Source organism: Selaginella moellendorffii, unplaced genomic scaffold, assembly GCF_000143415.4.
Source record: "Selaginella moellendorffii unplaced genomic scaffold, v1.0 SELMOscaffold_42, whole genome shotgun sequence".
Taxonomy (NCBI): Eukaryota; Viridiplantae; Streptophyta; class Lycopodiopsida; order Selaginellales; family Selaginellaceae; genus Selaginella; species Selaginella moellendorffii.
Window position 1 is genome coordinate 102866 of NW_003314303.1, and position 23580 is coordinate 126445.

Sequence of the window (23580 nt, forward strand, 5' to 3'; positions counted from 1 at the left end):
CCTTTGGTTTGAGTAATACTTAAGCTTAAGTAGTATTGGGTTGGGTGACTTCTTGGGAAGTTTAAATTCAAGAGTTTATAAAGTGATGTTTATCATTCTTAATCAATAGAAGTTAACTGATAAAACAATTTAAATATTTTGATTTGTTTGATTCATTTAATCATTTTTATTCCAAATTCATTTTTTCTTGGACTTGCTAGTAGATGTTATGACTAAGCTGAACAATCTTAATAAGGTATTTCAATATGACTTCAAAGAGTGCATTGAGGTAATAGCTCATCTTAATACTACCATAGAGAAGGTAAAGTGAAAGTACCTTAATTTACAATTTGATGTTCATTCTCTAGTATTAGCTATTTCTCTTTAAAGGTCTTGATGTGGAAAATTAACATATAAAGATAAAGTTAGCCAAAAGATAGTCCAAAAGCTCTACTATGATTTTGTTGTGAATGTGACTAAGAAGAAGAATACAAGTAGCAGTGACTTGAATGAAGAACCACCACAACAAACATAATGGTTACATTTAAAAGACTATTAATGCACTCTAAAGATGGGTTTCCTTAACAACATGAAACTCTTTAATGCTTGACTTTATCCTACTAGGAACCTTGCTAATAGAAAGAATTGGTTGGAGAAATTATTGGAACATTCAAAACAAACAAATTAACTTTGGCATAATGAGTTTGAGGAAATTATTTAGATCTTTCTATGCATTTTGATCAAAAATGGGATGAGTGAAGGTTGGGTGATCTGCTCAAGACTAAAATTCATTCAAGTTTACATCTAGAGACCTTAGATGATTATGTTCCTAAATGCAAAGGAGTGAGACTTGGTCAACTAAGACTTAGCATTAAACTTATAGATGATAATAAAAGATAGACAAGAGTTAAATGTAAGTAAGTTTTTCTTTTACATGAATATTATATCATATGAAACAATTTCTTAATACCTGCTTTTTCTATAAAAAGAAAATTAAAGAAAAGGACCATGCAAATTTATGCCCTAATTATTCATGTCCCGTACGTAGTGATTAATATTAAATTAACAAATAGTGAGAGCTCAAACTTTCATTTAGTATACAATTTTTAATTAGCTAAGTTGGACAAAAAGCAATCTTTTACCCTTAATAAACAAGATCATATAGTTTATAGTAAACTCTAAGCTGAAAAGCTCCTTTTCATCTTCTTCACGAGGTGGTGTTTTCCATAATCGCTCTTTTCTAGGTGAAAGCTCCCTTTCAGCTTCTCATACTCCAGCGATGTGACGATGGCGGTGTTGTGAATCGGCTTGATGTTGGCGGTGAGCTCCAGCGGCTCGACGATGGCGGCGTCCGGTCTGTGACATCCCACTGCCACAGCGGCGTTCTTGGAGACGTCGCGGTTTGCTGATCCTTGAGCGAGAGCTTGGCCGCCCGTGGCGCTAGATCCTCTGCCTCCGGCTCAATGAATGGCTCGGGTTTCTTCGTTCCCCTGGGCGGTGGCGTCACGGCCTTGGATCTGGGAGTCGTTCTCACGCTCGGCAGTGGGCTGGATTTTGCGTAGTCGAGGATGTCGATCGGGACGTCTTTGTCCTTGGACATCCATCGCCTCAGCCATCGCTCGCCTTCTTCATCCATTCCCTGAAATTCCACCGCGTTGCGAACTACTCGATCCTGGACTTTCTTCGTGCTCTGGAATGGCGGGTCTAGCTTTCCCTGGATCCTGTGAAGCTTCACGCTCGGCTCTTTCAATCTGTGAATGGAACGCGTGGATGAGGAACCCAGGGAGAGGAAGAAACCACCATAGAACTGGAAAGATCAGTCGAGTTTTACTTGAATGCCTCCCCTCTCATGAGACCTGTGGACTTGCGTCGCCACATTGATCCTGGCTTCCTGTTCTTGATGTCGCGCAATCGCGTCAAAAACCAGAGATTGTCCATGTCAATCTGGTGGAATCGATCTGGGATGAAAAATGTTTTGGAATCGATTCCAAGAAATGCTGTTAAGATCGAAAGATGGAGAGGAGAATCCGAGAGCTAGCCAGGAATTAGACACTCACTCTGCCAGAGTCGCTCCTTCTTCTGCTCGAGCGCCTTTCTGGGGCCTTGATCAGGGAGTTGATTGTCCACCGCTGGCTTCATGGAGCGAATCCGGTGGCGATGCCCTTCCATTTGCTTGTCCTCCTCCCACTGCAAGTACTTCGTCTTCTTCATGAATTTCTTCATGCTAAGCTCCCGGAGGAGCGCCGGGGTCAGCCCCATCGCTCGCAACAGCCCTAAATCTTCATTTGAAAACTCTCTTTTAGCGGGCTCTCTCGCCCCTCAATCGGTTTGAATGCCCTCCTCACATCCGCCACAGACGCGCGATGGATATTTCTCCGGGATGGACGGCTGGGATGGCGCAGGGCTTTCTTCGATAATTTGCTAGGGTTTAAGCAATTCTTAGGGTTCTTGGCGAGAAGCGTTCGTCTCGCAGCTCGACGCATTGTGGAAAATGCTGCTCAGGGCTGGGGCGCGCTGGTCGCGATAGTGGATTCTAGGTGGCATTCATCCACGGCCTGGCCGGCATGCGCGGGATTTCGCAGCAATCGCGTTGCCTGTGACATGTTGCGGGTTTTGAGATTCCATCCGCCGCTGAGGAGCGGGCGGAGGCTAGATGTTGCCGCGAGGAGTAGTAGTAAAGGACAGGAGCAAATTCCCAACTGGGAGAGGCTACGGAGGCTTATGCTAGAGAATGACGGTCAGGTGGGGAGTAGTTTTGGCAGCAGCAGCAGCAGCAGCAGCAGCTACTTCCAGAACGATGTGGAGACTTTCTCCAATCCACAAAGCTTGCCAAGTCCGAATTTTCCCTCCGGGCAGCAACGCCGGGCATTGCATTCTATGGCATTCAACCGAGCTCAACCTCGCGGCTATTACGAGTATTCCGAGGATGACGATTTGGACGATAGAAATGGAGGGCCTCCAGCAGAGGTAAGTTTGTGTATGATTTCTCTTTTGCCAAAAGCGTCTCTCTTTTAGAATCTCCACTATGTTAACTTGGACGAGTGGCGTTTGCGGCTAACAAAATTTTTGAGAAACAAAGAACAAACCGAGATTATATCGAGGGAAGCTCGGGATCGAAGATATATCGAGCCTTTGACACTTCTCGCCAAAGAAATGGGACTTCATTGGTAATGTATAGCGGTTTCTCCTATTGACTTGAGACGCTTAGCTTCTTTGTTTGCGCAGCCAAATGTTTGGCAAAGCTGTTGCGATAAGCAAGAAGCCTTTGCCGCATTACAGGCCCGACCTTGACGATAAGCGTCCTCAAAGAGAGGTGATTTGTAGTTTCCTTTTATTTTGTTCTTGTGATTTAATCTGGCACGATACAGGTCTCGTTCTCCATACTGACGCACAGACGAACGAATGCATTGCTTGAGCAACACTTGCGTCTCAAGAGAATGTCAGCTGACACGTCCAGAAGAGCTCTTAGGGGGCCTGAAAGGTCGGCCAGCAGTTATGAAGAAAGCCCCACAACTACGATGCAGAGGAGCCGCCGGCTTGAAGCAAAAATGAAAGAATGGGAGGTTTGTGCTATGTGATGGTGTTAAACATCTTTTATTGACATTGATCTTGTGTAGGAATCCGAAGAGGGTCAAAAAATGATGACTATACGGAGAAACTTGCCTTCTTTCAAAGAGAAAGCCGGGCTACTAGAAGTGATTGCGAAAAATCAGGTTGGAAGTTCTTTTTGTTGTTGTTAAAGTTTCAAGTAATTCTTCTACAGGTTGTGGTGATTTCAGGAGAAACAGGATGTGGTAAAACAACTCAGCTTCCACAATATATTCTGGAGGCAGAGATTGAGGCAGGCAGAGGCGGTAGCTGTAACATTATTTGCACGCAACCTCGACGTATTTCAGCTGTTTCAGTGGCTGAAAGAGTTGCTTCTGAGAGGGGCGAGGTTATAGGCGAAACGGTAATCGAAGTCTGTCTTTTACTGTCTTTCTTGACGCTTTTGAGTTCAGATTGGATATCAAGTGCGTTTAGAAGGTATAAGAAGTCGAAATACCCGACTGCTTTTTTGTACAACGGGAATTCTGTTGAGACGCTTGTTGACTGACCCAAGTCTCAAGGGTGTGACGCATGTGATTGTTGATGAGATACATGAACGGGGCATGAATGAAGGTAAGGTTCTTTATGTCTCAAAACCGTGCTGAGCGTGGTCTTTTTTCTTTCTCAGATTTTCTTCTTGTTATTCTGAAGGAGCTTCTTCCTCAACGTCCTGACCTGAGGCTGGTGCTCATGAGCGCAACCTTGAACGCGGAGTTGTTTTCTAAGTACTTTTCTAAAGCACCAACTGCGCACATTCCGGTATTGAACAAAATTCCCGTTAATACTGTTAAACTCTACTAACGTAATTTTCATGCAGGGGTTCACGTACCCTGTGAAGAGCCACTTTCTGGAAGACGTACTCGATTTGACGGGCTATAGATTAAATCAATTTAATCAAGTTGACGATTATGGCCAAGACAAGCTGTGGAAAATGCAAAAGCAACTAGCTGCACGCAAAAGAAAGTCGCCTGTGGCCACACTTGCCGAGGTTATCTGCGTGTATTTGTATCATATTTTTTCTCTAACATTTCGGAAGTTCAGGAGGCGATGGCTAGTCAGGCTTATAACGACAGGAGCGCCGGCACAAGGGAGTCTTTATCTTGCTGGAACTCGGACATTCTGAACTTCAATTTGATCCAGGCAACATTATTACACATTTGCAAACAAGCGAGGGAAGGGGCAGTCCTGGTTTTCATGACTGGATGGGAAGATATTAGTGCTTTACTGGACAAGCTCAAGCAGGACCCTTTGCTTGGTGACTCGAGAAAAATTCTCCTTCTGGGATGCCACGGTTCAATGGCCACAGCAGAACAGGCTGGTCTTGCTTAATTGCTTGGTGGTATTTCGATGTTCGTGTCTAAATGTTTCTTTTTCTTTTCTGCAGAAACTTATTTTCGAACATCCTCCTCCTGGTGTACGAAAGATTGTGCTGGCAACTAATATGGCTGAAACGAGTATCACTATCAATGACGTAGTGTTTGTGGTGGACGTGGGGAAAGCCAAGGAGACCTCTTACGACGCTTTGAATAACACACCATGTCTTCTTCCTACGTGGATATCAAAAGCATCTTCGCGGCAGGTATACTCTTGCTTCTCTATGGAAATTCGTTATTCTAACTTCTGTCTTGCAGCGTCGAGGAAGAGCAGGACGTGTAAAGCCAGGGGAATGTTATCATCTCTATCCCAAGGCCGTTCACGAAGCATTTGCTGAATATCAGCTGCCGGAGCTTCTTCGAACACCTTTGCATTCTTTATGCTTACAAATCAAGAGTTTGCAGCTTGGAGATGTTGCAATGTTCCTATCAAAGGCTATGCAACCACCTGAAAGTCTGGCGGTAAATATATAGTGTGTCTCTTGTCGTTTTTTGACAAACATTTTTGGCGATGTATTTCAGGTAAAAAATGCGCTTGAATATTTGACTACTATTGGAGCTTTGGATGAACAGCAGGAATTGACAGACTTAGGTACGTTGTTAAGCTGTGTCAATTTCAATATATTTTGTGTCACCCTTCCAGGAAGAATACTGGCATTATTGCCAGTCGAGCCTCGACTTGGCAAGATGCTCATAATGGGATCCATCTTCCGCTGCCTAGACCCTGTTCTAACAATTGCTGCCGGTTTAGCTGCTCGTGATCCTTTCATTATGCCAATGGACAAGAGAAATGTGAGTAAACTTGTGCTCTAAAACTCCGGCCTCTAACATACCATCCAACTTCAACAGCTAGCAGATCAAGCCAAATACGATTTTGCTGGTCGGGAAGCCAGCGATCATATAGGCCTCGTTCGAGCCTTTGAAGGGTGGGAAGCCGCAATGAGCAACCAGGTGGCGTCTTCATATTGTTGGAAGAACTTCCTATCAATGCAAACATTGCTAGGAATGAGTTCTCTCCGGAAGCAATTTATCGGGCTCTTGACAACGGCAGGGCTTATCACGGATGACCTGGGATTTTTCAACAGGTATAGTCAAGACCCGGTTGTCTTAAGGGCTGTCATCTGCTCGGGTTTGTTCCCTGGAGTTGCCTCCGTGATGGTAAGTGTGTATTTTCTATTTTCAAAGTTCTCTAAGCTTGTCTATTTGAATGTTTGAGCAGAAAAAACAAAAGTCTGTGTTGTATAAAACCATCGAGGATGGCCAAGTTTTGCTTAGTGCTGTAAGTGGGATTCTGTCCTGTTTTTCTACCTCTAACTTGTCATTTTGTTCGTAGAGTTCGGTAAACTCCAGGGACTTCAATCCTAAAAATCCCTGGCTAATGTACAGCGAGAAGATCAAAATGTCAAGCGTGATGGTCCGTGATTCAACCTGCATTTCAGATTCAACGCTTTTGCTGTTTGGAGGCAAATTGATCGATGGCCACGCGGTATGCTCTCTTGGATTTTCTTTTACCTTCTTCTCACTTCGATACTGCTGCTAGCCTGGACACATTCTTATGCAAGGGAGCTACTTGGAGTTCTTCATGAAAGTAGACGTAGCGAACACTGTCATGAGACTTCGCCAGGAGATGGACAAACTAATCCTCCGAAAGGTGAGCTCTGTCTCAAACTCGACACTCCTCTCACTTTTCTCTCACTCGCAGCTGGCTAATCCCTCCATGGACATCTACACGGAGAACAAGGAGCTCGTGGACGCTGCCTTCGAGCTCATGCGAGGGGACGACTGCTCGGGCAGCTTCGTCTTTGGCCGGGCCACCAAAGGCAGCGGCTCCTCCAAAGGCTCGGCAGAGCTCAAAGACAAAGGCACTCCAGACACCAAAGGAATTCTCCAAACTTTGGTCCAGCGAGCAGGCTTTGCGGTTCCAACGTACCAGACGAGATCGTCGGGGTCTCAGTTCATATCGTGCGTGGTTGTCCGAGGCAAGAAATTTATCGGCGAGCCCGCCGAGTCGAAGAAGCAAGCCGAGAAGAACGCCGCCGCCATGGCCGCCGAGTGGCTCACGAGCTTACCAAGGATGCAAGACGTTCTCTCGGCGGGCAAATATTTTTGACGTGATAGATCCTAGCCATACTAAAAACTATGGAAGCTCCGCGACTAGTTTTCCCATGGACATTAGGTTGTCGAGAGAGAATATAGCATATTCTCTTAACGGATATCGCTACTTTTTGGTGTTCCAAGTTGCGAGCTCTAGGGTTTAATGCAGCGAATGGCGCTGCCGCTGTGGAGCGCTACCGGCAACGCGCGAATGCCACTGGCGCTGCCTGGCGCGCATCTCCTGGCGGATTATGGCTCCTTGCGTGCTCCTGGCCGAGGTATTTGTGAGGATTGCTCGATTGTTTTGAGAATGCGGCTTGCGCAGCGTCCAGGAGCTTGAGCATCCGGGCGGCAATAGCGCACGACACCTATGAGGAGCCGAAGAAGTCTTTCGAGGCTCGCGTCAAGGAGGAGGTGTCTATCGATTTGAATCCGCCGCGCGGGACAAGGGATTTCGCCCCGCCGCTGATGCTGCTGAGGAACTGGCTGTTCTCGCATTTTAAAGAGGTATGTCAAGCTACATGATAGAATGTTTAGTATTTTTTCTTTTTTCTTCTCTCGCGCTTCCAGGTCTCAAGATTATTTGGATTTGAGGAGGTGGACTTTCCGGTGGTGGAGTCGGAAGCGCTATACGTCAGAAAAGCTGGAGAAGAGATTACACAGCAGGTATGAAGCGCTACATTCTTATCTTTTAGCTTTTCCTTGCGCTCTTTCTGTTGGTTTCAGCTCTATAATTTTGAAGACAAATCTGGCCGCAGACTATGCTTGCGACCAGAAATTACGCCGTCGATAGCAAGGCTTATCATCCAAAAGGGGTGTGTATCCAACTCTCTTATTTCTCATCTCGTGTTGCAGTTGTGAGGTTGTTTTGCATGAATATAAAGCCGCACGCTGTACTGATATGAATGTATGGAGGCAAGTGTTTGTTCTGCTTTTGTGTTTAGCTAGGATTCAGTTCCTGTGAGATTGATGCATTTGACGTCTTCTACAGGAAATCGCTCGTTTTCCCTCTGCGATGGTTTACGATTGGTCAGTGCTGGCGTTATGAGAGAATGACGAAGGGAAGAAGAAGAGAACATTATCAATGGAACATGGACATATTTGGGGTGCCTGGCGTTGAGGTAGAAACTTGTTTTGAATGTTGGAGTTACAGATCGTTGTGCCCGCAGGCAGAAGCTGAACTCCTTGCAGCTATTGTCACATTATTCACTAACATGGGGTTCACCGCAAATGATGTGCGGATACGTGTCTCTAATCGTAAGGTCAGACCCGAGATTTGTTTTTGTTTTTTATCTGACGATAAACTGACAGGTGCTCCAAGCTGTTTTAGATCGATATTCTGTTCCACAGGACAAATTCAACAGTGTATGTGTAGTTGTAGATAAGGTAGGGAACTTTTTCTTTCTTTTTATCCCCCTCTTTCCGAGATCTCTGATAGACTTCATGCAGCACTTTTGTGTCTTCTAGATCAACAAGATCTCCAAAGAGGAAGTCGACCAACAACTCATGGACCTGGGACTCTCTTCCACGGCTATCAATGGAATTAGACATGCTATACTACTTAAAAACCTTGATGATATTCAAGGTAAGAAGTTTGTGTTTTGTAAAGTTTTTTACACTTCGTTTTCACTCTTGTTTTTTTTCCGTAACAGAATTAATCGGATCTTCAAGCGAGGCATTTTTGGAAATGAAGAAGTTGTTTGCTTTGTCAAAAGCTTATGGCTACGACGAGTGGCTAGTTGTAGATTTGGGAATAGTGCGGGGACTGTCATACTACACGGGTATCGTATTTGAGGTCTGTTCCGGTTATATTGTTTTCTCTACCGCTTACACCAACTTTCTAGGCATTTGATACGCAAGGGAAATTTCGTGCAATCTGTGGTGGTGGTCGATACGATAAGCTTATTTCAAATTTTGGAGGCCCTTCGATACCCGCCTGCGGATTTGGTTTTGGGGATGCAGTTATTGTAGATGTAAGATTTGTTCTTGCTAACTTGACAAAGTAAGTTTTTGTTGCTTTCCAGCTTTTAAACGAATGCAATCTATCGCCAGTTCTCGGACACGAGGTTGACGACGTTGTGTTCGTCTTGGATGAGGAGCTCCGCTGTCATGCGTGCAACATTGTGTCGCGGCTGCGCTCGGCTGGACGTACTGTTGATATGATTTTAGAAAACAAAAAACTGAAATGGTATGTTTTCCTGTGTCCTTTCCGGAGTTCTCATGGTTGGTATGCAGGGTATTCAATTATGCATCAAGAATAGATGCAAAACGCATGATTCTCTTGGGCATAAGAGAGTGGGAAGAGGGAAATGTTCGCGTGAAAGATCTAGTTACGAGAGAGGAGACCGACGTAAAGGTGGCTGAACTGGTAAGAATGTTCTAATCCTTGTCGAGGCCTAATACTTCCATGTTGCAGGTGCCAAGAGTTCCCAAAGAGGTTGGTCTATATAGGCCGAAACATCTCAACATTTTTACTCGTTCTGCAGGTGCAGCGTGGTCAGGGTAAACTCCCTGACAAGGAACGCAATCTTCGTTATTTACATCCCGACGAGGTGAAATTGGTTGATGCCTCTGGAAGATATCCGGAAGAGTATGAAGTAGGATTTCCTAGTCGTGGCATTCTGGAGGCTTTTGTGGACGAGTGCAAGCAGAAGCATGCCGAATTCAAATGCAGGCGCCGGGGAGACCCTGCTCCGGGTAAGTCCCGTCTTCTGAAAATATACGTACTGAAATTTCCTTGTGCAGGGCACCTTAAGTACGTTCTAAGGGAGATGAACCTTGAAGACGTTGATCTCGAAGATTTGACAATAGATGACGCCATGAATCTGTGGGTGAAAAACTCGGGCGGTATTATTTGGGAGGATGCATATCAGTTGATACACGATCATAAGCTCTCAATCTCCCACATACTGGACATGGATGTTTTTAAAGGACAAGGGAAGCTGGCTGCCTTGAAAACAAGACGAGAACCGAACATTCCCAACTATCTTGACGACTAAATACTGTACGTCTTTCATTGTTTCCTGACCCCGTGAAAAGTTGGCTCTTTGCTCTTTCAGAAACAACGGCTGCTGTGAGTTTACGTGATCTTGTACATTGTAGGCAACGAAATCTGGTAATTGAAGGTTTCTTTGGTGACTTTATCGAGTTTTCATCTACAAACAAGCCTCTCAGGTGCCTAGCAAGAAAATAGCCAGCCAGCACTTTGCTACAAGCCGGGAAGCTTTGTCAATAATCAACCCTACGACCAACCAGGTTCAGCAGCATTTCCAGGCAGACGCAGAAGCTAAGACCTTTCCTTGGAAACCGAGCAGCAGGCTTCCGTCGTCCTTGACGAGGTCAAATCCCCTGGTCTTGTTATTACCGGCCTTCTCGAAGTTGAACAGGCCGAGCGCAAGCTTCTCGCACATGTCACTGAGTCTGGAGCAGCACAGGCCGGCGTGACTCATCCACAGGTTCCATTTCTCCAGCCGCTGGTGCTCCAAATTTCCAGCGAGCAGCTCTTCGACCTCGGGCTTCCATACCAGCTGTTCAACTTTGTCTGCTTCCTTCAGGGAGCATTCCTCTGAAGCAGCAACACACTCTGCCAGTGCCGTGTAGTAGTCCAAGCCTTCTCGGAAACGTTCGATGAACGAAGGCTGTGGCTCCATCTCCTGCTCGACAAGCAACACTATCTTCGGGTGGGAAGCTCGGATGGAATCCAGTGCCTCGGCAACAGGTACCAACTTGTGAAGTCCGAACACAAAGTTGACGACGAGCACCTCGTGCACCTTAAGGCCCATGTCGGACAAGCTCAACGGACTTCCTGACCGTGTTAGCACGCCACAGAACTCAAACTCCGCGCATCCGGCATTCTTGGGATGGTCCCGAGCCAGCTCTCTCAAGCTCTCCAAGGCGAAGTAGAGTGCATGCTGGCGGGTGCTGGTCAGAGTTATTCGAATTTTGATCGGCCTGGGGAGCTTCTGCTCGAGGGTGGAGGCTACGAAGGATGACCACTGACCCCCGAAGGAAGAGTTCATTGAGGGCGAGTTGGCTGCTTCGGACAGATCGAGGATGTGCACGCATTCCTCGGACTCGATGGCCTCGGCGATGGCCTGGTTGGCGATGAAGTGTGCACACTTGAGCAGAGTGGAGGTGTCATACAGGCTCTTGCAAGCAGCAATCCGCTCGACGACCTCCGTCGCATCCGTCGAAGCGGGAGCTGGAGTGGAACTCCGTGCTTTCCTCTTGGACAGCCTCTCCGCGAGGATATCCCTGAAGAGGAGGCCGATTCGATAAGCTGGAGGTTGGAGCTTATGGAACTGTTGATTCTGATGGTGCTCCTGTTGTTGCAGGAAAACTTGGTGGTGGTGGTGATCATTGAGCCGCGCCAATATCGACTGGGCGAGTTCGTCCTGACCGCTCTCGCAGGCCTCTGCCGCATGCAGCAACAACCTGCTCGGAAACGCTCCGGAATTCGAGCTTAAGACGTGCTGTTGTAACGGATGCCCCGGTTGGGCATTCGGTGGAGACTGCCTCGCCACCTTGCTCGACGGGTGTTGAAGCTCCTGCTGCTCTCTCTTGAGGCTCGGCGGCAGCGGCTGCGGCCTCAACAGGACGTGCTCGTCCACGTATGGTATCCGTGAAGCCTGCCGTTTACCAGCTTGTTGCAACTCTCGCTCCTGCTGCTGCTGGAGGAGTTGCAAAGGGCTGGGACCTGGATTCTCGACAAACAGCCCGGGGTGGAGAGCCCTTGGTGAAGAAGCTCGCATGAAGCTCATGGGAGCTTGTCCGAACAAGTTGGGCATGTGCTGCTGGTGCTGCTCATCTTGAAGCATTCCAAGTAAGAACGGTTCCCTGTGCTGCTGCTGGTGCTCCAAACCAATCTGAAGATTATGCTGTTGCTGCTGCTGCTGCCACAAGGGATTCATGCTGCCGCTAAGAGCCAGGGGGTCTTGAAACTGCATGGGATGGGGGTGGTGGAACAGGGGAGCTCCCGATGATACCAACGGTAGTGTCCTCCGTGTAAAGCTCTCGAGATGAGCAAGATGCGGGGGAAGCGAGCTGGTTGACGAGGACGAGGAGAGCTGCTGTGGCTGCTCCTGCTTTACCATCATCATCACCTGCTGCTGCCATGGTGGAGGAGGCGGAATTACGTTCACATCTGCTGCCCCTGCTGCGGCTGCCGCGGAACCGCTGAAAGGCTCTTCAAACAGCCACCGTATGATGGACGGATCAGGTGCTGGAGCTGCTGGTGGTACTCCAGGTGAAGGGCAACTCCCAAGCAACTCGCTCTCAAGCTCTTCCAGTTTTTGCTTCTCGGGGAGCAAGTGTTGCTGCTGGTGGAGATGGTGGACAAGCAACTCGTCCTGCTGGGCTCCGACCACGTCTTGGAGCAGCCACTGATCGCTCCTGCCTTGGTGCTGCTGATGGAGAAGTTCCTGCGGAGGCTGCTGTTGTTGTTGTTGTTGCTGCTGCTGCTGCTGTTGCTCGTATCCACCGTAATTCTCCATCTGGCGAATTCCTTGGCCAGAGTAGAAGAGCGACAGTCCATAACCAGTCGACGCTGCTGCCACGGCCTGCTCCAATTCATCCTGTAGATCCGCCGAGGACGACGACTGCGCAAACGAGGAAGATATCTGCTGCTGCTGCCGCTGCTGCTGCTGCTCCTGGTGATGATTCCCTCTGGACTTCACCTTGGCAGCATCGGTGGTGCTATTGTTGCAATCCGACGAGGAAGAGGAGGAGGCTCCTGCCTTCTTGGTATTGTTCTGGATGGCCGAGGAGGAGGAGGCCGAGCCGAGCGCGCGAGAATTGTTGGGGCTTGGGCTGCGAAGATCCAGAACGGAAGTTGGCTCTCCGGCGAATCCACCACCGGCGGTAGTGCTGCTAATCACTCCTGTTGAATCTATCGCTAACAACTGTTGGTTGTGGTTGTAGTGCTGCTGCTGGTGGTGGAAGTGTTCCCGCTCTGGCAGCTGCTGTCCAGTCCTCGCAGCAGCACCAGTAGCAGTGGCAGTGGCAGTGGCGACTTCCCAGCTGCTGTTGCTGTTGCTGCCGGTGATATTGTTGCTGCTCAGCGCAGCTTTCAAGGACTTGCTGCTGCTCAAGAACACCGCAGCGTGGCTGTGGCTATGGCTGCTACCGCTGCTGCTGCTACTGGTGGTGGTGGTGGCGGTGGAGCTCAGGAGCCCATTGAGGCAGATTTGCTCCTCCCGCTGGCACGTCTCGTAGAGCTCCTGCTGCTGCTGCTGCTGCTGGTGAAAGACGGGAAACGACGTTCCATGGTGTTGGCCAGAGAGCATTCCATACATCTCAAGCGGCAGCAGCGGCGGCTCCTCCAGTTCCAGCTCCTCTTCCAAGGTCGGACTCTCGCCTCCTCCCTCTCCTCCTTTTGGACTGTCTCCCTCGCGCGACCATTAATTTTGATCTCTGCAGGAGCACCGAAGGATCAATCCAGATAGATCACGAGAAGAAACAAACACAAAAGTGGAGAAGCGAAGTTCAATCACTGTGAGAGATTGCCTAGCTGCTAGATGGAAGGGGGATTGGATTGGATTGGATTGGGGGGGGGGGGGGGGGAGAGAGAGAGAGAGAGGAGGGAAAGCTTTTCTAGCTCGCTTTTCTCGCTTGCTTGTTTGCTCACCTCCTTTTTTGTTCTTCGTGCGCTTGTTTTTGTTGTGGGTGGCCTGCTATACTGCTGCTCTGCTGCTGCTAGCGCTGCTACTGATGTGGTGTTTGTTCTAGCAAATCATCTGCAGATCCCCGCCCTGTCCGACCGACAACACTCTACGAGGCCGCCTCGCAATCGGACAAGCACCACTCGGCCTCGCCTCTTTGTTTGTTTGTGCGCCACAATGAATGCTCACGGCCTTGAGCAAGACGAACAAAAGCCTCGAGAAGGAGAAGAGAAGATGAGAAGAATGCCTGCTTTATCTTATATACAAGAGGCGCGCGCGCGCGCGCGGGGCGATCGCCCACTTAACCAGCAAAGCGCACAAGCGAGCTCGAGGAGGAAGAAAAAATGAGAGAGAGAGAGACCTAGTAAACAGGGGAGGGAGGAGGAACCCTACAATCATCTCGGTGGGCATTGTACTTTTGACGTCTTTGACAACGAGGTCAGTGAAAGCTCTCCCTTCCAAAACTGAAGGCTCGTGCTTTCACTTACTATAGCTCCTTCTGAGCAGAGGGTGGCGGCAGGAGAAACTAATTGGCACTGGTTAACTCTGGAGTTCAATTTAAACTTTTTGAATTTTATTACCTTTTGTGGTAAATTAGAGGGAAAAGTGAACTGCTGCAAACACTCTTCCTGCTACATACTAAAAGTGGGCTGGGCCATACCTAATGCAAATAAAAGATATGTATGTGCTCATGTCTTGGCTTTAGAATTATTAGGTTACAAAAGTTGTATAGAGGGCAGGTGACCTACCTTTGGCGTCTTGATATTGCTCCATGGTGTTTAAAGAATTATTTTAATTTATTTTTTCAAAGTTTTCCTCACTTGTTTTGCTTTGAGTTTCTTTGCTGGGGTGTTTTTTTCTTTGTTGTTTGTTGGGGCCCCCTGCTCCCTTGCAAGCAGTAATAGTACCCTTCAGCAAGCTCCAATAATTCATAAAGGAGAAAAGGAAAACCCTCAAAATGCCCTGGACTGGATCTTACCTTACACAGCAATTGGATTGGATTGGATGCCTCTCCCCTTGTTGATTGTGTGTAATGCCCAAACAATGCAACTAGTGTCCTAGTGGTGTCCTGTCAAGATGGTCGAGTCTTCGTACATATGTTATATGAAGTGAAAGATCACCATATTATAAACTCCAAAGCTCCCGCAAACAAGCCCTGCATTGGCGTCTGGATATATATTATAATTGTATACTTCCATTCCATGGCCGCAACTTCACGCACACACGAAATGAGAAAACTAGAGATTCGCTCCTTGGTTCTTGCTAAACGGGAAGTCCTGGGCACCCTTTCCCCAATTCATCGTCTTGTTGTTCTTTCTTGTCGTAGATTTCAACTGTACACGGTAGAAAAAGCTCCAGTTTGGACACCCATGACCTCATCATCTATAAACCCAGAAAGTATTTCAGATTTGTAGCTCCACAGCAAGCCATGGCAAACAAAACTTTAGCAGCCGTCATCCTTTGGGCGCTTTGGACTTTCTTTCGTTGTCACCCAACCTGAAAGATCTGACTGACGCCTTAGAAATCGCCATCCCGGGTCCATTTCCTTTGTCCATCCCGTCCGATTTTTCCCTGTATACCGGTGTACACACATGGATGGCGAGCTCATGGAAAAGGTGGTGGATTTGATCGGTTAACTGTTGATCTCCCACTCAAGAAATGTGTGTGTGTGAGAGTCTGTGTTTTCCGGCCTGTCATCTCACATAGCTAACATAGTGTCACAATCGCTGATGCAACTCGCTGTTCTCCCCCACAAGCATGACATGAACATGAAATGAAGCACACTTTTTTGCTGCTGCTGAGAGCACTGCTGCTGCCGCTGTGCCCCACACAAGCAGCAAGCCCATATCAGTGTGTCGCTTTCTCACAAATGCCGGAGATGGGGGAGGAAAGATTTGAGATTTCTATCCGGAATCATGAGAACTACTGCCCTTTTGCGACCAAATCGTGTAGGGTTAGCTGGTTTTCTTGTCTATCATGGAGCAAACCACGCTAGCTTACGAGCTCTAAGAGGCGGTGATCAAACAAAGACGCTCTCTATCTATTCAACGAATTACACATGCCCCCAATGGTTTGGAGGCGCACGGAAGCGCACAGGTGATGGATCCACTGGCCGTACGAATCGACGCCATCTTCGCCACCACATGAAAATGGAGGGAACTTTCTTCTTCCTTTCAAATTTTCGAAAAGCTGTGATTATTCGCGGGCATATACCGGTCAGCGTTGGTGGCCCGTGCTCCCTGGACGTAGAAAAAAGAAAAGCGAAGAGAAACATTAAAAATCAAAATGGTGGCAGGGCAGCCCTCGTGCGTGGCTGCCAGTGGTCAGTGCAACAAAATAATAATTTCCACTTCTTTTTTATAATAAAAAAGAAAGCCGCGACTTTAGAGCGAAAATGCGGATAGGAAGAAGCACAATTCTAAAAAGAAGGCCCTGCGAGCTTTTACACCAGTGCTTTATTAGAGACAAGTTCTCTGCGTGGGCGTGGTGTGTGCCGGCCACTCACGAGTCTGTCCTGCCTGAGTACTACTGGTGCTCTGCTGATTTTAGGGTTCCTCCTTAGAATCCTTCGAATTCCACTTCCAATTCCGGACTCCATGTGGATGGCTGGCCGGGCTGGGCTGGCTCTCCACGACATTGGTATAGTATCTCTTTTGCAGTACAAGGCTCCACACCACGTAACAAAGGGGAGCGCACTCACGAAAAAAAAAGGGGCAGAAGAAAAAAGAAGAGAAGATGAGGGGTTGGGAGATTGGTGGATTGACAGCTCCCTGCCTTTTTATTGTTTCGATCTTTTCTAGGGCTTTGATCATGGCATGCGCGCTCTGTTTCTAGGGTTCTTGTGCCTGTCTCAACTTTCTTTGGTCTTTGGAGTCGCGGTCGTTGTGGTATTTGGAACTTCTCGCGAGTTGTGGCGTTCTTCCTTTTGCTTTTCAAACTTTGGAGCGAAAATGCTACATAAAGGGTGATGTTTTCTTTGATAAAGAAAACAATTATTCTAGAAGTTAGTAGACCTTGAATGCATAGCTACACTGTACCCTACAGAAAAACCAGCAACAACCTTGTGTGTACGGGCGGTGGACTTTGAAAAGAAAGAAAAGAAAAATTCAACAGGGAGGAAAGCTTTTCTTTATTAAAAGTTTTACCAACTATCATGACCGGTTTTTGGGTTGATCAACAACTTTAAAAAGATAAAAGTCTTTTGATGATCCATCTCCGGAGTGAAGTGTGACCGACAGTGAATGAATAGATTGAGAAGCTTCCGGGTCGATACATGCCCTAAAAGCATCGATTCAAAAAAATCGATAACGCATGAGATGGAAACTGATCAAGCACGACAAGCATTGCAATCCAAACAAAACCAACAAGCAAACAAGCGAGCAATCAATGAAACAAACCAACAAAACGAAGACAGTAGCAATATACAAGTTTACAGAGCAATCCAAAAATCGGGGGTCAATCCTAAACCTCTTGAAAAGCACTGCTACCTTTTCTTGCTCAATGTGGTTCTATCCATCCTGACATACAACAAGCTAGGCAGATTTTTGTGCTCCTTTTGTACATTTTTGCTTCAACAAACGCAGCCTGTGTAGCTATACAGTACTTCCATACTACTTCATGTCATAGCGATGTGCTCAACGGTTTCTCAGCTTTTCCAGAAACTATCAAATCCCCTGTGGAGAAAAAGGAGGATAAAAATATACAAAACTCTCTTGAGCTGATTCCCTTACGTCAAGGTAGGATCCCCAGGATGATGTCACGAAACAAATAGAAGTAGTAGTAGTAGCGATGCTGCTCTCTTCGCCGGCTCGCCACTCATAAAGAAGGAAATAAATCGATCCAATCTCTTGTGGGACATGAAAGCCAGATTTTGTTTACAAAAGAAAAGGTGGCAAGCACACGTTGGGATGTGGCCAAAGACAAGCGTTATTTTATCCCCGGGTTTGGTTTTTTTGACTTCCACAAACAAGGCAAATGAATGATGAAAGAATTCTCAGTTGTGCGATCGTGGTCGTCACTTCAGACCGCCCGGTTGTCGAATCCCACCCATTGCTTCTTCTCGGCATCGAAGAGATTGCACTGCGTTAGGATGGTGGTCATGAGCGGAAACCCAAACACGGCCTTATTGAGGTGGCGGTCCCAGTTTTGGAGCAACGATGCGTGCCCGGCTCGCAGGTTATAACTTGGAATCTTGGTCGAAAGGTGGTGAGGAATGTGGACACTGATGTCGTGACACAGGAAATCAATCCTGTGAAAACCCAGAGTGAGCCCAAAGTTCGGAGGAGATCCCGAGTTTACATACCATCCAGGGTATTCGCAGTGAACAGTTCCAGCAAGTTGGGCTCCCACGGCGTTCCACTCGCGGTTCTGCTTGAATGGGATGTGTGGAGCCGTGTGGTGGACAAGGGTGAAAGTGCTCATCCAGAAGTGGAAGCCCAGCCATGGGAGCAGCCACCACTTGACGAAACCAACGGGCCCTTGGGTCATCAACAGGGGCAGCAAAATCAAAAGCCCAAAAGCGTAGCAAGCCGCAATGCTCGTCTGAAGAAGGCAAGCATTGTCCGTCAACTTTCTTAAAAAGATGATAGATAGATAATATTACCTTGACTTTGGCATGCTCCTGGGGGCGGAACTTGTTGAGATCGAAATGCCAGAAGAGCCAGTGTCCGATGGAGGCCATCCACCAGAGAGGACCCATTGTTGCACGCATCATCGCCTGGCCAATCCTGTCCGCATTGTCAAACTGGTGTGGCCGGAATGGCTGCCATGCCGTGTCCATAATCAGCCTGCACAATCGCAGGGAGAAGAATCACGTTAGCATTGAATGCGGGAGAAAAAGCACAGAAAACGATCCAAAGCCTTGAAAGATCCCCAGAGGATCTTGGAAGAAACGCGAGAAGCTTACTTGTTGGTGTGTGCGTGGTGAGTGTTGTGCTTGATTCTCCACGGCTCGAACGGGAAGACGAGTGGAGTCATGACCGCATTGCCGACGATGTCATTCACGAGCTGAGATTTGGAGAAGGAGTTATGGCCGCAGTCGTGACCGATGACAAAGAGCCCAGTGGCGGCGGTCCCCAAGAACGCGTAGATGAAAGGGTAGAGATACCACGGAGCTACGGTCAGGGCTGCGTATCCCGTGGCCAGGGCCGAGATCGTGATCGCCACAGTCTTCCATGCCTTGAAATCATCCACTTCGAACACCTGATCACAATTGCAAATAAGCACGAAAGTTTATCATTGATGATCTTTGTTTACCTCCTTTGGGAGCGTCTTGACAACATCGTTCAACACCATGCCGGCAGGAACCTCGGAAGATCAAACAAGAAGTGTCATTAGAAACTTTTCTAGCAATCACTTACTGGCTCGCCCATCTGTGTGAATCCCGGAGTCAAGACGACCTCCCTCTCGGCTGCTTGATCGCTGGCGATTACGCCAGCCGTGATCACATTGAGGCAAAGCCGGAGTCTTGCCTGAAGAACACGCACAATGGATTGGAAATACTAAGGTCAATCTACCTGGCGACGAGGAAATGGAACCAAGACTCTCGCCGGAATCGCACTGCGTGGCCTGTCGATGCGGATGGAAGCCAGAGCGATGCTGCTGCTACTTGCAGCCGCCATAGCGGAAAGAAACCCAATGAGCTCGAGCTGCTGAGTTCAAATGCCTAGACACCGCTCTTATATAAAGAGCCCCCTCATGCTTCTGACCCAACAATCTTGCATGCATGGATTATGGTTCGATAGTTTATCTTGATCAGGGAAGAAGAAAAAAACAAGTGTTGCAAGGTTCGAGCACTCACAAACAGTTGAGTTCTTCAGAGAAATGTGCTAGTGTCACGGGAGAATTAACACTGTGGATTCATTCCTTAGATTACAACACTTTCTTTTCCTTCCCTGATCAAGATAAACTATCGAGCATGCAAGATTCGGAAGCGCGAGGGGCTCCCTATATAGAGAGTGCTGTCTATACATTGAAAATCAGCAGCTCGAGCTCATTGGGTTTCCTTCCACTATGGCGGCTGCAAGTAGCAGCTGCATCGCTCTGGCTTCCATCCGCATCGGTGCTGTTCCGGCGAGAGGCTTGGTTCCATTTCCTCGTCGCCAGGTAGATTGACCTTAGTATAGCTTTTCCAATCCAAAGTTTCCCAACTTCTTCAGGCGAGACTCCGGCTTTGCCTCGATGTGATCACGGCTGGAGCAATCGCCAGCGATCAAGCAGCCGAGAGGGAGGTCGTCATGACTCCGGGATTCACACAGATGGGCGAGCCAGTAAGTGATTTCAATTCATCATCCAAATTATCAGTTCTAGAAAAGTTTCTAATGATACTTCTTGCTTATCTTCCGAAGGTTCCTGCCAGCATGGTGTTGAACGACGTTGTCAAGACGCTCCCAAAGGAGGTAAACAAAGATCATCAAAAACCTTGGAGCTAAAGGTTTCGTGCTAACTTGTGTGATCAGGTGTTTGACGTGGATGATTTCAAGGCATGGAAAACTGTGGCCATCACGGTGTCGGCCCTGGTTACTGGATATGCAGCCCTGGCCGTAGCTCCATGGTATCTCTACCCTTTTATCTACGCGTTCCTGGGCACCGCCGCCACTGGGCTCTTTGTCATCGGTCACGACTGCGGCCATAACTCCTTCTCCAAATCCCAGCTCGTGAATGACATCGTCGGCAATGCGGTCATGACTCCACTCGTCTTCCCGTTCGAGCCGTGGAGAATAAAGCACAACACTCACCATGCACACACCAACAAGTAAGCTTCTCGCGTTTCTTCCAGGATCCTCTGGGGATCTTTCAAGGCTTTGGATCGTTTTCTGTGCTTTTTCTCCCGCATTCAATGCTAACGTGATTCTTCTCCCTGCGATTGTGCAGGCTGATTATGGACACGGCATGGCAGCCATTCCGGCCACACCAGTTTGACAATGCGGACAGGATTGGCCAGGCGATGATGCGTGCAACAATGGGTCCTCTCTGGTGGATGGCCTCCATCGGACACTGGCTCTTCTGGCATTTCGATCTCAACAAGTTCCGCCCCCAGGAGCATGCCAAAGTCAAGGTAATATTATCTATCTATCATCTTTTTAAGAAAGTTGACGGACAATGCTTGCCTTCTTCAGACGAGCATTGCGGCTTGCTACGCTTTTGGGCTTTTGGTTTTGCTGCCCCTGTTGGTGACCCAAGGGCCCGTTGGTTTCGTCAAGTGGTGGCTGCTCCCATGGCTGGGCTTCCACTTCTGGATGAGCACTTTCACCCTCGTCCACCACACGGCTCCACACATCCCCTTCAAGCAGAACCGCGAGTGGAACGCCGTGGGAGCTCAACTTGCTGGAACTGTTCACTGCGAATACCCCGCATGGTACGTAAACACATCCTCATTTCTCGAGAATCTCCTACAAAGTTTGGGTTTTTACCACAGGATCGATTTCCTGTGCCACGACATTAGCGTCCACATTCCTCACCACCTTTCCACCAAGATCCCAAGTTACAACTTGCGAGCCGGGCACGCATCGCTTCTCCAGAACTGGGACCGCCACCTCAACAAGGCCGTGTTTGGGGTTCCGCTCATGACCACCATCCTGACGCAATGCAATCTCTTCGACGCAGAAAAGAAGCAATGGGTGGGATTCGACAACCGGGCCTGAAAGAGTCCACGATGGCACAAATGATAATTTTTTCATCATTTATTCGCTCGTGTAGTGTTCTCTTCAAGAATTATTTTATTTTTATTTTCGAGATTTTCATCTGTAAGAACGTTTTGATAACAAAAAGGTTTTTATTCTTCTCATTACAACCATTTTAAACCATTTATTATAAACGCGAAATTGTCCCGTGAGGAAAAATTGGGTCTGAAGTTCAAGAAAAGGAAGAAAAACGAAGGTGGACGAGCGGGAGGGCTACTTTGAACGATAGCAAGCTCTCTTAGCGGCCCGAACAATGTCTTCGATCTAAATCAACCATACACACGATTGACGAAACGAAAAAAGATAGAAGAAGCGAAATTTTTTTACCTGAGGAAGCGCCAAGCGTTCCAAGTTCGCAGCGTAAGGCATTGGAATGTCAGCACCGGAAATCCTCTCGATTGGAGCATCCAAGTAGTCAAAGCTTTCCTCCTGGACGCTAGCACTGCACAAGAGTTTCACCATGTCGCTCGAGGAAAAGAAACGAGCATCGCAGACTTACCAGACTTCGGCACAAACGCCGTGCTGTGGCCACCCCTCCTCCACAGCAACGAGACGGTATGTCTTTCTCACTGATGCGTTGATGGTCTCTCTGTCAAGCGGACGTATGGAGCGAAGATTGATCACTTCCGCCTTGATGCCGTCCTTGGCCAACTCGTCAGCAGCCTAGTAGAAGATCGTATGATTTTAGACACGGAAAGACGAAATCAAGGAAATGACTTACTTTTAGCGCAAAACCAACCATCTTCGAGAAAGCAGTGATCGTTACATCAGTTCCTTCTCGTTCCACCTACAGCAGACTCAAAAACATTACTCACTAGAGAAACAGGAAAAAACTCTACCTTGGCCTTTCCTATCGGTAGAGTGAAGTTTGGATCCCGAACTTGTGAGGACACTGGGAAGTTCTCCCCGTACCTACAAAAAATAAAACTATATGAGACAAGTCCGAGTTGCATTGTTCCACTTACAGCAACTCGTTTTCCAAAAACACGACAGGATCGGGATCCCTGATTGCTGCTTTCAAAAGGCCTCGTGCATCTTCCGCCGAGTATGGAGTCACGACTTTTAGCCCCGGACAGGACCCGTACCATGCTGCAAAGCACTGAAAGGATGAAAATAAAAATGGAGCCAACTCTCGCAGAACAGAGCGCTCACCTGTGAGTGTTGAGCACCAACACCGGCAGCTGCACCATTGGGACCCCGAAATACAATGGGAACAGATATTTGCCCTCCGGACATATAGTATGTCTTTGCTGCAGAGTTGATGATGTGATCAATAGCCTAAAATCACCACGAACAAGACTTAGAAAAAAACGTAAACATGATAAGCATCTACCTGCATAGCAAAGTTGAACGTCATGAACTCCACGATAGGCTTGAGGCCTTGAAACGCCGCTCCAACACCGATGCCAGTAAAACCAGCCTGAGAAGTCCAGTCCATTCATTACGATCTTCGCAACTTGATAAAATCAAAGCACTCACTTCTGTGATAGGCGTGTCCAGCACCCGGTCAGGTCCGTATTTTTGCAACAATCCTTTTGTGACCTTTAGTCCAGACATTTGTTACCACGTAAGTCTACACACAGAAGACAAAGAAAGTGCTCACCTTGTAAGCGCCTTGATACTCTCCAACCTGGACACATTCATTCCCATCAAGGAATGGAAAGAAAAAAGCATCGATAAAGGAGAAAGCATACCTCTTCTCCCATCACAAACACTTTAGGATCGGCAGCCATCTCCTCGTCAATGGCGGAGTTGAGCGCATCACGAACAGTCATCTAGTTTAATCAAAGAAGAAAGCTTCAGTATCAAAGCTTGAAAAAGAAGAAAATTAAGCTGCCCGACCTGATCTCCACTGGCAGCTGCTAGATTCCTGACGCTCATCCATTTTGTCTGCCGCACCGACCAAACGATAAGAACACCCGAGGAATCGCAAAGGAATGCGAGCTGCTGTGCCCTAGTCCTCGCATTGGAAGAGGATTTCTTACCAGGGATCTCCGGCAGGGCAAATGACGAGACGAGGAGCGCACAATCCCCGGCAACATAGCTCCGCAATCCGCCGATCAAGCGCCGCGCCCGCGATTGGAAGAACAAGCGCTCCGCGATTTCCCTCCCTGTGCTCTTCGCTTTACCACATTCCTAATTTCAGGGTTGACAAGAGCATTGTTAGGGATTTGCGTGTTCATCCGATGGGATATTCCATCCAGC

General features: G+C 47.8%; 6 protein-coding genes across 7 annotated transcripts; 3 read left to right on the forward strand and 3 right to left on the reverse strand.

Moving 5' to 3' along the window:
* Positions 1 to 2416: 2416 nt before the first annotated feature.
* On the forward strand, positions 2417 to 7153 carry LOC9635841 (DExH-box ATP-dependent RNA helicase DExH3). Its single transcript, XM_024684661.1, has 19 exons — positions 2417 to 2946; positions 2995 to 3146; positions 3205 to 3292; positions 3348 to 3542; positions 3597 to 3692; positions 3743 to 3931; positions 3981 to 4140; positions 4196 to 4326; positions 4385 to 4555; positions 4609 to 4881; positions 4952 to 5146; positions 5199 to 5402; positions 5463 to 5532; positions 5584 to 5732; positions 5790 to 6098; positions 6160 to 6219; positions 6274 to 6426; positions 6481 to 6591; positions 6643 to 7153. Exons 1-19 carry the CDS (start codon positions 2581 to 2583, stop codon positions 7048 to 7050), a joined length of 3480 nt encoding a protein of 1159 aa, XP_024540429.1. The 5' UTR covers positions 2417 to 2580; the 3' UTR covers positions 7051 to 7153.
* A 20-nt stretch (positions 7154 to 7173) lies between these two features.
* LOC112349720 (histidine--tRNA ligase, chloroplastic/mitochondrial-like) lies at positions 7174 to 10172 on the forward strand. 2 transcript variants are annotated; one of them, XM_024684663.1, is made up of 17 exons: positions 7174 to 7312; positions 7360 to 7541; positions 7605 to 7700; positions 7761 to 7849; positions 7890 to 7949; positions 8026 to 8155; positions 8204 to 8296; positions 8346 to 8420; positions 8502 to 8619; positions 8687 to 8829; positions 8879 to 9007; positions 9059 to 9222; positions 9270 to 9402; positions 9451 to 9471; positions 9521 to 9731; positions 9780 to 10038; positions 10094 to 10172. In XM_024684663.1, the coding sequence occupies exons 1-16, from the start codon at positions 7198 to 7200 to the stop codon at positions 10031 to 10033; spliced, it is 2013 nt and encodes a 670-aa protein (XP_024540431.1). In that variant the 5' UTR covers positions 7174 to 7197; the 3' UTR covers positions 10034 to 10038; positions 10094 to 10172. The 2 variants fall into 2 exon arrangements, with proteins under 2 accessions (XP_024540431.1, XP_024540432.1); XM_024684664.1 differs by lacking the exon at positions 7890 to 7949.
* Positions 10151 to 14271, reverse strand: LOC9635169 (probable nuclear hormone receptor HR38). The gene is made up of 2 exons (XM_002979708.2): positions 13660 to 14271; positions 10151 to 13445 (listed from the first exon to the last, which is right to left on the reverse strand). The coding sequence occupies exon 2, from the start codon at positions 13325 to 13327 to the stop codon at positions 10292 to 10294; it is 3036 nt and encodes a 1011-aa protein (XP_002979754.1). The 5' UTR covers positions 13328 to 13445; positions 13660 to 14271; the 3' UTR covers positions 10151 to 10291.
* Positions 14272 to 17713: 3442 nt separating this feature from the next.
* Positions 17714 to 19314, reverse strand: LOC9635842 (omega-6 fatty acid desaturase, chloroplastic). The gene is made up of 7 exons (XM_002979709.2): positions 19210 to 19314; positions 19054 to 19164; positions 18950 to 19000; positions 18600 to 18895; positions 18297 to 18480; positions 17997 to 18235; positions 17714 to 17942 (listed from the first exon to the last, which is right to left on the reverse strand). Exons 1-7 carry the CDS (start codon positions 19312 to 19314, stop codon positions 17714 to 17716), a joined length of 1215 nt encoding a protein of 404 aa, XP_002979755.2.
* Positions 19315 to 19705: 391 nt separating this feature from the next.
* On the forward strand, positions 19706 to 21336 carry LOC9635843 (omega-6 fatty acid desaturase, chloroplastic). The gene is made up of 7 exons (XM_002979596.2): positions 19706 to 19765; positions 19852 to 19962; positions 20041 to 20091; positions 20152 to 20447; positions 20567 to 20750; positions 20812 to 21050; positions 21111 to 21336. The coding sequence occupies exons 1-7, from the start codon at positions 19706 to 19708 to the stop codon at positions 21334 to 21336; spliced, it is 1167 nt and encodes a 388-aa protein (XP_002979642.2).
* Positions 21337 to 21447: 111 nt separating this feature from the next.
* LOC9635170 (pyruvate dehydrogenase E1 component subunit beta-1, mitochondrial) lies at positions 21448 to 23541 on the reverse strand. The gene is made up of 13 exons (XM_002979710.2): positions 23361 to 23541; positions 23218 to 23265; positions 23070 to 23150; positions 22979 to 23005; positions 22855 to 22917; positions 22709 to 22795; positions 22528 to 22653; positions 22341 to 22474; positions 22215 to 22287; positions 22097 to 22162; positions 21875 to 22038; positions 21703 to 21817; positions 21448 to 21639 (listed from the first exon to the last, which is right to left on the reverse strand). Exons 1-13 carry the CDS (start codon positions 23415 to 23417, stop codon positions 21589 to 21591), a joined length of 1092 nt encoding a protein of 363 aa, XP_002979756.2. The 5' UTR covers positions 23418 to 23541; the 3' UTR covers positions 21448 to 21588.
* Positions 23542 to 23580: the final 39 nt, after the last annotated feature.

What these genes read in the sequence shown, in the direction of transcription:
- LOC9635841 (XM_024684661.1), top strand. Translation starts at nt 2,581, where the DNA reads ATGTTGCGGGTTTTGAGATTCCATCCGCCGCTGAGGAGCGGGCGGAGG. An exon ending in ATGGAGGGCCTCCAGCAGAG is followed by an intron (nt 2,947 to 2,994) that starts GTAAGTTTGTGT and finishes TCTCTCTTTTAG; the next exon opens with AATCTCCACTATGTTAACTT. An exon ending in AAGTGATTGCGAAAAATCAG is followed by an intron (nt 3,693 to 3,742) that starts GTTGGAAGTTCT and finishes ATTCTTCTACAG; the next exon opens with GTTGTGGTGATTTCAGGAGA.
- LOC112349720 (XM_024684663.1), top strand. Translation starts at nt 7,198, where the DNA reads ATGCAGCGAATGGCGCTGCCGCTGTGGAGCGCTACCGGCAACGCGCGA. An exon ending in AGGCTTATCATCCAAAAGGG is followed by an intron (nt 7,850 to 7,889) that starts GTGTGTATCCAA and finishes CTCGTGTTGCAG; the next exon opens with TTGTGAGGTTGTTTTGCATG. An exon ending in TATGTGTAGTTGTAGATAAG is followed by an intron (nt 8,421 to 8,501) that starts GTAGGGAACTTT and finishes TGTGTCTTCTAG; the next exon opens with ATCAACAAGATCTCCAAAGA.
- LOC9635169 (XM_002979708.2), bottom strand. Translation starts at nt 13,327, where the DNA reads ATGTATGGAATGCTCTCTGGCCAACACCATGGAACGTCGTTTCCCGTC.
- LOC9635842 (XM_002979709.2), bottom strand. Translation starts at nt 19,314, where the DNA reads ATGGCGGCTGCAAGTAGCAGCAGCATCGCTCTGGCTTCCATCCGCATC. An exon ending in CACCACGCACACACCAACAA is followed by an intron (nt 18,481 to 18,599) that starts GTAAGCTTCTCG and finishes GCGATTGTGCAG; the next exon opens with GCTGATTATGGACACGGCAT. An exon ending in AGGAGCATGCCAAAGTCAAG is followed by an intron (nt 18,236 to 18,296) that starts GTAATATTATCT and finishes TGCCTTCTTCAG; the next exon opens with ACGAGCATTGCGGCTTGCTA.
- LOC9635843 (XM_002979596.2), top strand. Translation starts at nt 19,706, where the DNA reads ATGGCGGCTGCAAGTAGCAGCTGCATCGCTCTGGCTTCCATCCGCATC. An exon ending in TCCGCATCGGTGCTGTTCCG is followed by an intron (nt 19,766 to 19,851) that starts GCGAGAGGCTTG and finishes CAACTTCTTCAG; the next exon opens with GCGAGACTCCGGCTTTGCCT. An exon ending in TCACACAGATGGGCGAGCCA is followed by an intron (nt 19,963 to 20,040) that starts GTAAGTGATTTC and finishes TATCTTCCGAAG; the next exon opens with GTTCCTGCCAGCATGGTGTT.
- LOC9635170 (XM_002979710.2), bottom strand. Translation starts at nt 23,417, where the DNA reads ATGTTGCCGGGGATTGTGCGCTCCTCGTCTCGTCATTTGCCCTGCCGG. An exon ending in TGGACACGCCTATCACAGAA is followed by an intron (nt 22,796 to 22,854) that starts GTGAGTGCTTTG and finishes TGGACTTCTCAG; the next exon opens with GCTGGTTTTACTGGCATCGG. An exon ending in TTGGTGCTCAACACTCACAG is followed by an intron (nt 22,475 to 22,527) that starts GTGAGCGCTCTG and finishes TCATCCTTTCAG; the next exon opens with TGCTTTGCAGCATGGTACGG.